The sequence below is a fragment of the Hypanus sabinus genome, chromosome 22 (genome assembly GCF_030144855.1).
Source record: "Hypanus sabinus isolate sHypSab1 chromosome 22, sHypSab1.hap1, whole genome shotgun sequence".
NCBI lineage: Eukaryota > Metazoa > Chordata > Chondrichthyes > Myliobatiformes > Dasyatidae > Hypanus > Hypanus sabinus.
Window position 1 is genome coordinate 7,706,581 of NC_082727.1, and position 14,094 is coordinate 7,720,674.

The 14,094-nt window shown below is 42.2% G+C and overlaps 1 protein-coding gene across 1 annotated transcript in view; it reads right to left on the reverse strand.

The window, feature by feature from the left end:
* The window catches only part of LOC132379726 (VPS10 domain-containing receptor SorCS1-like), a 1,404,942-nt gene extending 1,391,132 nt beyond the window's left edge, over positions 1-13,810 (reverse strand). Inside the window, exon 1 of the mRNA XM_059948015.1 lies at positions 13,374-13,810. Within this exon, the coding sequence (XP_059803998.1) occupies positions 13,374-13,721 (348 nt within the window). The 5' untranslated portion in view covers positions 13,722-13,810. The remainder of the gene's footprint in view (positions 1-13,373) is intronic.
* Between the last annotated feature and the right edge of the window lie 284 nt (positions 13,811-14,094).

A 14,094-nucleotide genomic window follows, 5' to 3' on the forward strand; every position in this document is an offset into this window, starting at 1 on the left:
CCAACCTGAGTTTGGCCTCATCATGGCAGTAGAGGAGGCCATGTATGGACATATCCGAATGGGAATGTGAAGCAGAGTTGAAGTTGGTGGCAACCGGGAGATCCCGTCTGTTGTGGCGGATGGAGTGGAGGTGCTCGACGAAGTGGTCCCCCAATCTGCGTCGGGTCTCGCCGATGTAGAGGAGGCCGCACTGGGAGCACCGGATGCAATAGATTACCACCACAGGGACCGTGTTCACCTTGTCCTCACCTACCACCCCACCAGCCTCCGGATCCAGCATATTATCCTCCGCAACTTCCGTCACCTTCAACAGGACCCAACCACTAAGCACATCTTTCCCTCTCTACCCCTCTCATGTTAATCTCCGACCTGAAGTTGATGAACAAGATCCTGGCATATGAGGCATTGTTGTCCAGGTGGAAATAGTGCAAACACAACTGATAAATGTCATCGATGGCATCCATGTCCAAAATCTCTGGAATGATCAGTGCACACGTGTACACTTTTCCTGTGTACCAATGATCTGACGAGCAGAATCAGATTCTGGTACTACCACTGACTTACTGTATGTTGTGAAATGTATCACTTTGTGACAGCATCACACTGCAAGACGTGTAAAATTATTACATGTTACAACAAAGTTGAAAGAGAAATAGCAAGGTGGCATTCATGGCCCATTCTGGGGGCTGAAGGGGAAGCTGATCCTAACACATTGAGTGTGAGTTTTCTGGCTCCTGTAGCTCCTGCCTGATGGTCACAATGAGAAGAGACCATGCCTGGATGATGAGGGTCTTGAATAATGGATGCTGTCTTCTTGAGGCACTAGCTTTGGAAGAGATCTTTGATGGTGTGGAGAGTTGTGCCTGTGACAGAGCTCTCTGTGTATTCAGTCAGGAATTCATCAAGATCACTCACGTAGCCTAATCACCACAACCAGCAACCTCCATATTGTCACCAGCCTGCGTTCTGTCAACCGTAAGTCTGATGAGAAAGTACATTAAACAAGGAGACACAGAGACTGCAGCTGATGAAGCCTAGAGCAACAACCTGCTGGAGAGGAAGTCAGCAGATCGAGCAGGTACAGTTCTGTAGGGATTAGCGTAACCCTATTACTGCGCCCATAATCAACAATGGGTATTCAATTCCCACCACTGAACCTAGGGAGCTTGTACATTCTCCTCAAGAGTCTCCCACATTCCACAGGTGTATGGGTCAGGGTTAGTAATTAGTGGACATGCTATGTTGGCGCCAGAGGCATGACGGCACTTGGGGCTGTCTCCAGCACATCCTCAAATTGTGTAGGTTACTGATGCAAGTGATGCATTTCACAGTCTGCTTCGAGGTACATAGGACAAATAAAACTAATCTCTCCGTTGGGGAAAGGAATTGGATTGAAACCCTACATCCGTACTCAAACCTGATGCAGGGTTTTAACCAGAAATTTTGACAGTTCCTGGTCCCCTATAGATTCTGCTCAACCCAATAAGTTTCTCCATCAGTATTGCTGCATTGAAATAGGCTTCGATACATCCAGACTGATTTCTGGGATAAGGGGCTATCCCTTGAGGACAGACTAAGCAGATTAGAACAACAACCCTTGGAGTTTGAAAAAATGAGACAATCTCATTGATATACACACTCAGTCTCACTTTATTAAGTACAACTGTACTGCCCATTAAAACAAATATCCAATCAGCCAATCATGTAGCTGCAACTCAATGCATAAAAGCATGTAGACACGGTCAAAGGCTCAGTTGTTCAGATCAAGCATCAGAATAGGGAAGAAATGTGATCTAAATTACTTTGACAAATTGGTGCCAGATGGGGTGGTTTGAGGATCTCAGAAACTGCTGATCTCCTGGGATTTTCACACACAGCAGTTGCTAGAGGGTATAGAGAATGGTGCGAAAAACAAAAATCACCCAGTGAGCAGTAGATCTGTGAGAGAAAGTCTTGTTAATGAGAAATGTCAGATAAGAATGGCCAGACTGGTTAAAGCTGACAGGAAGGTAACAGTAACTCCAATACCCTGTGTTACAACAGAGGTGTGCTGGAGAATATCTGTGAACACTCAACATGGCATAACTTGAAGTGAATGAGCTACAGCAACAGAAGATCTCGAACATACTATCTGTGGCCACTTAACTAGGTACAGGAGGTCTCAACTGAGAAGGTGTAGAGAGGGTGCATTGGAGAGTTGTGCATAAGGTGACTTAGCCTCAGAATAATAGTAACATAGATAAACTAATGAACCGAATTCTGATAAATAATCCACATACTGTTTCAATACTTTCATTTCTTTTAAGTAGTGTCTGCAATGTAAATGGAAGCAATGTTAAGCAATGGTTGAAATCCACTGCAGTAGAAGAGGACATTCCCCATTCATAGAGCTCTAAAGAGAAATGTTTTGGTGCCCCTAAATTGTGCAGTCCATAAGCAAGTATATGGCCCTCCTTTCAAAATCTTGTTGGAATTGGAAATAATAATCAGAGTGTCAAAATAGAGATACATTTGTGCTCTTTGGCTATGCCTGTTTGAAGATGAATGCAACTGCCACTTATTCTCAACATTGTTGCGATTAACACTGGCCAGATTAACTAACCAGAGGGTTCTGCTTGGAAGGAGGATGGACAACCAGTTTCTGAGAAAGCCACCTTCAGATGGCCAGCAATGCCAGGACCTTGTTATCCAGGACAAGAACCACCTAGCTTTTGCTTGGATCAGAGGCTTCCAATATTGCAAAATTGCAGATCTGGCTGAATATGATCCCAGTCACTCCTGGAGTCTCTGGCTTCACTTGAACAGGAAGCAAGCTTCCATAACAATTTGGCTATCTAAAATGTAATAATGACTTAGACATCATTACTGTTTGGGCACAGGCAGCTGAGGATCTGACTGCTTTACTGCAGCAGGAGTCACAAGCATCTATAGAAGCTTTCTGACCTACTGAGTTCCTTCAGCATTTTGTGTGTTAAGGTTATTTGTAACCGACATCTGATCAGGTTTGGCTCAAATAGCACAAGTAGTTCACTTACTTATTCCAAAAGTTTTAGAATAATCTGATCTAAATTTGAATCATGTCAGGAATGTAAAATCTTATACTAAGCATGACAAATAATTAGTATTAAACATAGAACATCGAACAGTACAACACAGGCTCATGATGTTGTACTGACCTAATTAAGCTAATGACACCTAATCTATTCTTCGAGTTCCAGCACATGAGGACGAAGGGATAGAGACAATGACACTTAATATAATGATATAATGACATCTAATCCTTTCCCTGGGCATCGTCGTTTATATTTATCTATTCCTTGCACATTTATGTGCCTACTGAAGTCTCTGAAATGTATCTATCATATCTGTCCCATCAGCACCCCCAGAAGTGCTTTCCACTGTTCTCTGTGTAAAAAATACATGCCCTGGACATCTCCTTTGAACTTCTCTCCCTCAAGTTAAATGCATACCCTCTAATTGTAGACATTTTGACCCTAGGAAAACATTGCTGGTTGTCTGTTCTGCCTATACCTCTCATAACTTTATAATCTTCAAAGCACCTCAGCCTCCACCACTCCAGAGAAAACAACTCAAATATGTCCAACCTCTCTTCAAGGCAAGACTCTAGCTACCAAGGCAATATGGTAGTGTAACAGCATAATGCTACTACAGGTTCAATACCCACCACTATCTGTAAGGAGTTTGTATGTTCTCCTGTGACCACATTGGGTTTCCTCCCACATACCAAAGACATATAGGTTAGTAAATTAATTGTTCACATGGGTGTAATTTGGCAGTGTAGACTTGTTTTGCCTGAAGGGCCTGTTTGTTACCATGCTGTAACTCTTTAAAAAAATCTCTTCTGCAGCCTCTCCAAAGCCTCCACATCCATTCTATAATGGGGCAGCCAGAACTGAATGCAATACTCCAACTCAACGTAACATAATGACTCTTGAACTCAATTCTTTGATTAATAAAGGAAGGGATGCCATACACCTTCTTTACCACCCTATAGACTTCTGTGGTCACTAACAGAGCAATGGCCTTGGACCCTAAGATCCTTCTGTACATCTCACTGAAAAGTTGGATTCTTTGAACAAGGATGCGTAGCCTGAGATTATACAAGACCCACTAGTCAGCCAAAAGTGACAAAGTGCCTTCTATTTCAAAGAGAGATTGTTCCAAGGTGGTTGAGTAAATGAACAATTAATATGTAAGGGAAATATTGTAGAATATGATCTTGTAACAGTGCAAGTAAATAAAACATATCCTTTGCCAAGAAAATGAAATAATGATCTATTATCCAAAACAATCATAGCTGCTTCAGCTGTATTAACTGTCCATCTTTGACAAAGTGCTTCTCCTTCCCTGTAGTGAGTATTTTGTATCAGCAGAGAGCATAGCAAAAGGATGTTCATGCTTGACTACAATTGACAATATAGCAATTAAGTGAATTGCATTTATCTACACTTGTCTCCTGACAAATTCCTCTACTGATGCTTCAGCTGCTGTTTCAATGACATAGCATCATTACTTACATTCAAGATGTATGACATGACTTAGCATTAAATGGACAAGAAAGGTATTTATTAAGGAGTTGAAACACATCTGAGATTGAAATTATAGCTAAACCCATGTTCTTTGTGCTCAGCTGTAGACAAAATCAGGTCTCATTTATCACAACATTAGATGAGTACAGGCACTTTTTACTAAATATCAAGTTTTACTTCATCTGATTATTTAATTTTTATGGAGTTCACAGCAGTAGTTCTTTCTGCAGGTTAATGAAGCAAGCAGAACCTATCTCTGTTGGTACCTGAAATATAAAGCATGGTTCTAAACTATTACAAAAATCCTACAGGAAGTGGTGGACTTAAATACACACTACTTTCACCTCTTAGCAAAAGGCACATTCTATTCTGTGTGAATGCATTAACGGTAGTCCCACATTAAGGTTAATGCACATATTTGTTTTTGCATGAAAAAAGATGAGGCATTTTGCATGCAAAATAAATTATCAGTAACCTATTTAATACTGAGGTGCCATATGCAACTTTATGTTGCTATAAAGTTCTGATATATTTAACATAACAGCACATGCAGTTTCCTAAAATCTAGATAACAACTGTGCTTAAACTTACACAGGTTTTCTACTCCATTCCTTTACGACCAAGAACATTATCTTGCAATTTCTCAACCCATTCATGGTGGTTAATAATTATCATAACACATAGAAGCAGAATGAGGCCATTTGGCCCATTGAATCTGCTCTGTCATTCCATCATGGCTGATTTATTACCTCATTTTCCAGTCTTTTCCTTGAAACTTTTGATGCCCTCATTAATCAAGAACTTACCAAACTTCACCTTAAATGTGCCCAATGACTTCACTTCAATTCAATTTAATTGAAGTTTAGCTGTCATTTAACTCTACATGAATAGTGTCCAAGGAGACAACATTAGTCTGCACAGCTGTCTGTGGCAATAAATTTCACAGATTCACTATTCTCTGGCTAAATAAATTTTTCCTCATCTCTGTTCTTAATGGATGTTCCTCAATTCTGAGGCTGTGCCCTCTGGTCCTGGACTCCCCTGCAATAGGAAACATCCTTCTCACATTCACTCTATCTAGGTCTTTCAATATTCAATGATTTCAATTAAATAATCACTTCTAAAACATTCTTACTGATCCTGAATGGCTGGGTGGACATTGTGGGGGTGCTGCTGGTTGCAGAATAAGATGGTCATACCAGTTCTGAAAACCATGAACTAAATACAATACATGAAGCATTTTCAAGAGCATTGGCAATGAAGAGTCTACATGAACCAACATGTCATTCAGAACAGAAGAGTGATGATTTATGCTTGTTGAGGATCGGAGTAAACTCGTGAAGATGATTCAGCCCTTGAAACTGCTCTACCTGTCATACAGCCGTTGAGTCATAGAGCATTTTATCATAGAAATAAGCTCTTCGCCTATCTATCCTGTGCCAAACTGTTACTCTGCCTTGTCCCATTGACACGCACCCGCACCACAGCCTCCATATCCCTCCCAACCATGCACCTATCCAAACTTCTCACATGTTGTAATCTGCCTCAATAACTGGTGCCTGGTAGCTCTTACATCCACTGTCATAAAGTGCATTGAGAGAACAGCAACTCCTGCCCGAGAAGCAACTTGGATCCACTCCAGCTGCTTACTGTCTCAACAGGTGCCATCTTATTGGCTCTTCACTCTACGCAATAACAGCTGAACAGCAAAGATGCATACATTAAGATGCTCAATACTCAATACTATCATCCCCTCAAAACTAATCAATTAGCCAAGACCTTAGTCTCAATACCTCCTTGTGCAATTGAATCTTCAATTCCCTCGCTTGCAGACCCCAGTCAGTTTGGATTAGCAACAACATCTCCTCCACAATCTCCATCCTAACAGATGTACCACAAGGCTGTGTGCTTAGCTTTATGATTATGATTGTGTGGTTAAGTACAGCTCCAATGCCATATTTGAGTTTGCTGATGACACCACTGATGTTGGCTGAATCAAAGGAGGTGATAAGTCAATGTAGAGATGGGAGAATCAAAATATGGGTGCGAGGCTACAACAACAATCTCTCACTCAATGTGAGAAAATCAGGAGGAGGAAATCAGAGGTCCATGAGCTAGTGCTCAAAGGGGAATCAGCAACTTTAAATTCCTTGGTGTTATAATTTCAGAGGATCTGTCCTGAGACCAACACCTAAGTGTCATCACAAAGAAGGCATGACATGACAGTGCCTCTACTTTTTTAGAAGTTTGTACAGATTCAGTACATCATCTAAAACTTTGAAAAAATTCTATAGATGCACAGGGAGAGTTTACTGACCAGTTTTATCACGACCTGGTATGGAAATGCCCTTGAATGCAAAATCCTACAAATATAGTAGATACAGCTGAGTCCAACATGAAGAAAGCACTCACTGCTACTGAGCACAATTTCCTGCTCTCGCAGGAAAGCAAAGACCCCACCACCTAAGCATGCTTTCTTCTCACTGCGGCTATCAGGAAAAAGGTACAGGAGCCTCGGGACTTACACCAACAGGTTCAGGAACAGTTATTACCTCTCAACCATCAAGCCAGAGCAGACAGCTTCACTCAGCTTCACTCGCCCTATCACTGAACTGTTCCCGCAACCTATGAACTCAGTTTCAAGGACTCTTCACCTCATATTCTCAATCTTTATTGCTTATTTATTTGTATTTGCACAGTTTGCTGTCTTTTGCACATTTGTCCATCCTGTTGGGTGTGGTCTTTCATTGATTCTATTGTGTTTCTTGAATATACTGTGTATGCCCACAAGAAAATGAATCTCAGGGTTGTATATGGTGACATATATGTACTTTTTTCATAAATTTACTTTGAACTTTGAACATCCAATTGAACACATATCCACAACGTTCACTGGTAGCTCATTCTAGACGCACCACCCTCTGAATGTTAAGGCTACTCCTCAGGTTCATCTTAAATATTTCACTTTCCACCCTTAACCTACGACCTCTAGTTCTAGTCCTCACTGTCCACTATGTCTCCAGTCTTGGTGTCATCCAGAAATTTGCTGATCCAGTTTACTACATTATCATCCCTTTAATTTATATAGGTGACAAACAAGGTGCCAGGCACCTATCCCAATGAAATCTGCACCTGATTGTTGACCTGTCTTTGTTACACATCCACGATAGTTCTGCAGTTTATTTTGCCCATCACCAATGTGAACAAGCATATTACCTTGCATTCAACCACTAGGGAAGAAGCTAACCAATTGTCAAAATATTTCCTGCAGAAACTATAAACAAAGCAGACTTCCGGTAGTGATTTGCGAAAACCAGTTAACAGTAAAACAATGAATAAGTTCAAACAAGGAAATAGCCACAGAAGAGTAGCAACACCAGGGTCAGAAGAGACACATTAGAAAGTGAGTGAGTAATCTCTAAACTAGTTAAAGGCATCCACAACCTCTAATCAATGCCAATGAATGAGCCAACCACAATACTGCAGCAATATCAGTGCTGCTGCCTCAAAAAAAGTCATTGCCTGAGAAGCATGAAATGAAACTGTGATTTGAGAAGAAGCTGCAGCAAAGAAGGTAAAACCTAGGAACACTCTGGGAAACATCCCTAACTTGTTCCTCTTTCCATAGATGCTCCCCTACCATCTGAATATTCCTGTCATTTTCTGATTTTATTTCAGATTTCCAGCATCTGCAGATATTTTTAATTGCTCCAAACCACCAATTGAAAAAAAAAGACAAGATGTAGAATAACACTTTTTCTGTCTGATCGAATATTGGCCCTGAATTCACAGCAATTTTTATACTAAGTCATAAAGTCAAACTACCTCTGTTCCTCATTTTCTACTACTGGATATCTTAATTAACTGCAAAAATAAGTGAAATTGTCCATTTTTTCAGATGGAGGTGGTGGGAATGTTTAAGATGATAGATGTCATCTACATCTTGCAAATGTGAGCTGCATCATCTCCCGAGGAGCTGTGAGTGGAATTGACCATTGTTCACTGCTGACTGTACAAGTTACAGAGTTAAGGAAGATCATAGATCAATCAGCTAAAGATAGCCTAGACTACGCTACGCTGGTAAGATCTTCGTCCAGGATCTGGGCATGAATATCCTCCAATAAACACAGCCACCTCCCTTCAAGTGTGACATAGTGACTCAAACTGGAGCGTTTACATTTCTGTTCACTTGAAGCTACTCTGGATGTCCAGTGATCACACTCTCTTGTAACGCATTTCTCATAAATGACCAAGATACTCAGCACAACAGGACCACATTGAAACAATGTGATCTCAGTGGTTCAGTTTTGCCAGGTTTTAGAGTTGCCAATCTTCCAGGGTTGCTGTGCAGTGTCTAAGTATTGTTATACAATCTTTAAGGGTGGCACGGCAGCACAGCTGTTAACATAATGTATTACAATGCCACCAATGCAGATGCAATTCCACCACTGTCTGTAGGGAGTTTGCATATTCTCCCACTGGCCGTGTGGATTTCCTTTAAGCACTCCAGTTTCCTTCCACGTTCCAATAATACATGCAACACCCACAAGATGCTGGAGGAACTCAGCAGGCCAGGCAGCACCTCTGGAAAAGAGTAAACAGTCGACGTTTCAGGCCAAGACCCAGAACATCGACTGTTTACTCTTTTCCATAGGTGCTGCCTGGCTTGCTGAGTTCCTCCAGCATTTTGTGTGTGTTGCTCAGATTTCCAGCATCTGCAGATTTTCTCTTGTTTTCCAATTAAATATGGATTAGTTTGTCACTGGTATATTTAGTATATTTGTATATTAGTATACATTATACATTAGTATATTTGGGTGGGCACAGGCTGTTTGGACCAGTAGGGCCTATACTAAGCCATATGCCTAAATAAAATTAACAGGAAAATTAACCCCTCAGGCAGTCAGCGTGGGAGATAGAGAAAATAAGTTATACTTGCAGAAATGTAATTGTGCATATGATAGTAAATATTTTGGGGATTAAATAGGTGTGAATGGGGGAAGAGGGAAAAGAGTAATTAACAGGGGAATGCAATGGAAGACAGTAGATCACACTGGGAAGTCTCAATTATCTAGTCCCGCTAGACCCCTTGGTTTTACTGGTCAACAGGGCTATCATAAATAAGGATGTTTTAGCTAAAGAAGGGGAAGAGAAGTCTTAGGAAATTAAGGAAGGTCTTAAGTTAGTGGCAGCCATAATTTCCCAAGACATTTTTTTGAAACTAATTTTCCAGCGAGGCATTGAGGGTACACTTTCCTTCAGAAAATCGAGAGATACATTCCATCAGAATTGTAATATTGTCTGACTGCAACTTCCACTGTTTTGAAATTTTGAAACATAGAATGTTTTCCCAAGTCCCGTTATCAAATAAAATTTGGGCAAATCACAAAGGAATGTAACATGCTGCACTGAAGGGAATGATTTTGAAGACTCTTTAAAGAGGAGAGAAGAGCTGGAGAATAGTGGGGGGTGATGAGAAAGCAATTCTACTGTTTATGGTCTTAGCTGATTTAGGCAATATTGATGTCAATAAATAAACACAAAAGACTGTGCAGAAGCTGGAAGTCCAGAGTAACGCACACAATGTGCTGGATGAACTCAGCAGGTCAAGCAGAATTTGCGGAAATGAATGAAGACTCGACGTTTCCCAACCGCATTCCTGATCAAGGATCTCGGCACAAAACGTCGACTTTTTAAATAAATGCTACCTGATCAGCTGAGTTCCTCCAACATTTTGGAGGAATTGAAACCAGAGGTTAACAAGTGGCAACGTTAAATGGGGTGAATTGAGGAGAAACATGATACCAGTAACTTTAGAGTCACTGCCCAAATAGGAGATTATAAGGGATGTACTAAGAGCGTTTGGCTAAACTTACATCCCCGATACAATTCCTACACTGCGAACTCGGCGTTTTAAACCTCTAGCCTAAGTGGTTAATATTTTTTATTAAATCCGTTACACTTTAATGACAAAAAGTGGCAAAGTCCCAAAAGCAATTAAGCAGTAATGCGCAACCCTGTGCATAAAAAAACGTGTTTATTTCGCAATGGACCTGGTGTTAAATCCATCGATTAAAGACTTTCTTGACAAAATTGTAACTAAAATATTGATACGGCCACTACAAGACCAAGTGAAGTCAGACGATGATTCCTTAGCGCAGTGGAAACCCACTTCGGACAACGAAAGCCAGGTTCTCAATTTACGATCAGTGAACGCAGAAAAGACTATTCGCAAACACAAGAGATTCAGCAGATGCTGGAACTCCAAAGTAACACGCACAAAATGCTGGAGGAGCTCAGCGGGCCAGGCCAGTACCTATGCAAAGGAATAAATAGTCAACTTTTAGGGTCGGAACCCTTCACCAGAACTGGGAGGGAAGGTTGTGGAGGGGCGGGGGGAGGTGTGGGATGCTAATGTTAATTCCCGGGAAACAAGCACATTAAAAGGGCGGCGGGGCGTCTAGAATTATGGTGACACGGTCTGGACCTTTACTGATGTCAAATGGATGGGCGTAGGGTGAGGGCGATGCTAATACATTCGGGAGCGGAGTTCATTCCGACGCCGTTGCTTTAAGGAGTCTCTCTCTATACGTCCTCTCGCGGGGTGCGCCCGGTTTCCCCGGGTGCTCTACAATCCTCCCATAGGTCAACGACCGACCGGGGTAGCTAAATCAATCATTGTAAATTGTCCCGTGATTAGGTTGTGGGGTTGCTGGGACTCGAGGAGCTGGAGGAGCTATTTATGATAATAAAATAAATAAAAGTGCTTGCAAGAGTCCTAACTGGAAATGGATATCTATCAACCAACATCTGAAGGAAAATATAGTCGAGATACAGTATAGGTGCGGTTAAAGACTTTTTTAAAAAATCAAGGATATGATAAAGTGAACATGTAGTTCACTCCTGGGTAACCACCCGAAATGTCGCTTCCATACATGTTGCTCAACCCGCTGACTTCCTCCAGCAGATTTTTTGTTCGGGGCGGGGGAGGTTTGCTCCAGATTCGGTCATCTGCAGTCTCTTGTCGCTCGTATCCTGCCAGCTCTGTGCCAATTTTAACAGTGGACTGCCCCTTCATGCCAACTATCAACAGTTCTCGCTCTCCACGCGCAAGTCACAGAGGCCAGTTCTATTGTCATTCGCCCCAACAGACCGCCAGTTACATTCAATGTTTCACTCTTCCCTGGCTTAATAGTACATTAACAAAGGCTGAGTGGTCATGTCTTATTTACGAGAGTCGCCCGGACAGCAGAGCAGGTATTTTCCTTGATAGGCGTTAGTTTAAGGATCGGTGTCCAGTTATTGACAACAGCGGAGAGGCACGGTTTGAGTTCGGCGTCTATTCCAAGAACCTGACAGCAGCTTTGTCCTCAGACTACTTGCATGAGCGGAGATGCAATAGGAACCGCAGACGGAGAGTTTCAGATTATTACCTGAAGTCAGATATTTAAAGAGTTTTCACTATGTGTGCAAGGATTGGGGGAAGGTGGATGCAATTTAATTCTCTGCTCTCACTGCCAACGTTCATGCAGTTGGAATATTGTAAATGCTCAGAGCTGAAACCAGCGGCAAGGTTCCCAGCATTCGGACAAGCGGAGGTACATTATATTAACCGCGCGCAGGTTCGTTCTCCTCGCCTTTTCCAATCATTAGGGACAAGTTGTCGATTCGGGGCTGGGTCAGGCAGGGTGTTTACATCACCGCTGTATGCCCCTCGCCCTTGAGAACAAAGGGACATCTGGATACGAGCCCGTCTGTTACGCTCGCTTTAGGTTTCAAACCTTCAACTTTCAAAAGTCGGGTTGTGAGGAGACAAGAGGGATGAAAAGCAGTCCTTGAAAAATTCAGACGAGACCTAACTCCATAAAGTTTAGGTTTCAGTCATGACTTTACGTTAAACAAGAGTAAAATTACAACAAAAACACATAAAATAACGGGCGTTAGTCCTATTAATGTATCTAAAGCGGGGTTTAATTGGAAATGGTTTAAACCCGAATAAATTCACGAAAAAAAATCGCAATACTGTAATTTATAATCATTTGCAATTCTATTAATTCTAGTTCCCTTTCAAAACGAGAAAATGGTCCCTTGTAAATTTAGGGACACCGACCATCTTCCGTGGGACACATGGTCTTTTCGCACTTCGTTATGCAGCTGATACTAAAATATGAACATTTTGGGTTTACTTTACCCAGGGGACAAAATCCACACTTGCTTGCCACTTGGACAGGGATCATTGTCACATAGTCTGGCGGGTTGTTTCATTGAGAGGTAGCTGCTTCCCCTCCTTTAAACAATGCCCACTTTAAGGGCTGCACAGACAATGAACGACTCCCTCACCCCCACTCCCAACCCATTTGACGTATCCGTATCATTTAGCCTCTATATCTGTCATACTTCGAGTTTAAAACTGACATTAGTTGAAATAACCGTCACTCACATCCCGTTGCTTCATCAACTTTATTAATATAGTGTCTTGGAGACGATCAATGATTGGAGTTATATCAGCTCTCCAACAATTATTCTCGGAGGGTTGGTTAAGAAACTGACGGCGACTTTTATAACCCTCCTTTAGAAGAGTCACCTTATTTAATGACGACCCGACTTTCTGTACCTTCAACCCGCAATCGAAATGATACTTGCTCAATTCTGATCAGTACACGAGCCATATAATAGCTTTAAAGAGATTCGAAACTAGAGCAATTGCATATAAAACTTGAACAGAACACTCAAAGAGGTATGCGATGGTTCTATCAATCACAATAGGGCTAAATGCAAAGTAAGTAATCTACAGCATTTTTAATATAAAATCCCACTGCTTACACTGCTGTTCTGCCCAGACCAATGCACCATGGCTTGATTGTGCGCCGAATCACCGGTCAATGCGAAGGTGGTACTATTCAGTTCCATCTGCTCCGGCCGCGGGTTAGTCAGTTTCACCGCCTCCCGTCGGGATTTGCCACCGTGACCCGAGCCGGGTGCGCCCAGACGGGGGAACTCGTCCAGAACCCCGCGGCGCCATCGCCTCGCCGATTCTGGCGCGCCTAGGTGCACATAGACCGATCCCCGTCGCCTCGCCTGAGAAGGGGCACAACTCAAGTCCGCAGAGGCGAAAGCGGAGAATAGTGTCCAAAACATCCACACCGGGCTCCACACAACCTGCGCCACCATCCTTGAGACCCCCGGCCACAAAACTTCACCCTCTCCGAGACACCCGATACAACTCCTTGGAAGTTCTGTGACGGGTAGTTTTAATCAATATTTTTTTATCTTGCAAAAAGTGCTCCCAACTGGTAAAACTGTTCGCATTCGGGGTTTTAGGCAAAAGTGCGCCAGTAGGAGAGAAGAGCGAGGGAAGAAGGAGGTTGTTAATAAACTGACTCAGGGATCCACCACTATGTTGTGTACGGCGAGCTGCAATCATTTATCACTGCTTCGATGTCGTGTTATAGGCATCCTGGTCACACGGTTGCAAAAAAAAACACTCCGGCGATCTGGGAGTGTGTAATGTCCTCGGTAGCTCAGACTCTCTCTGCTTTCGTTA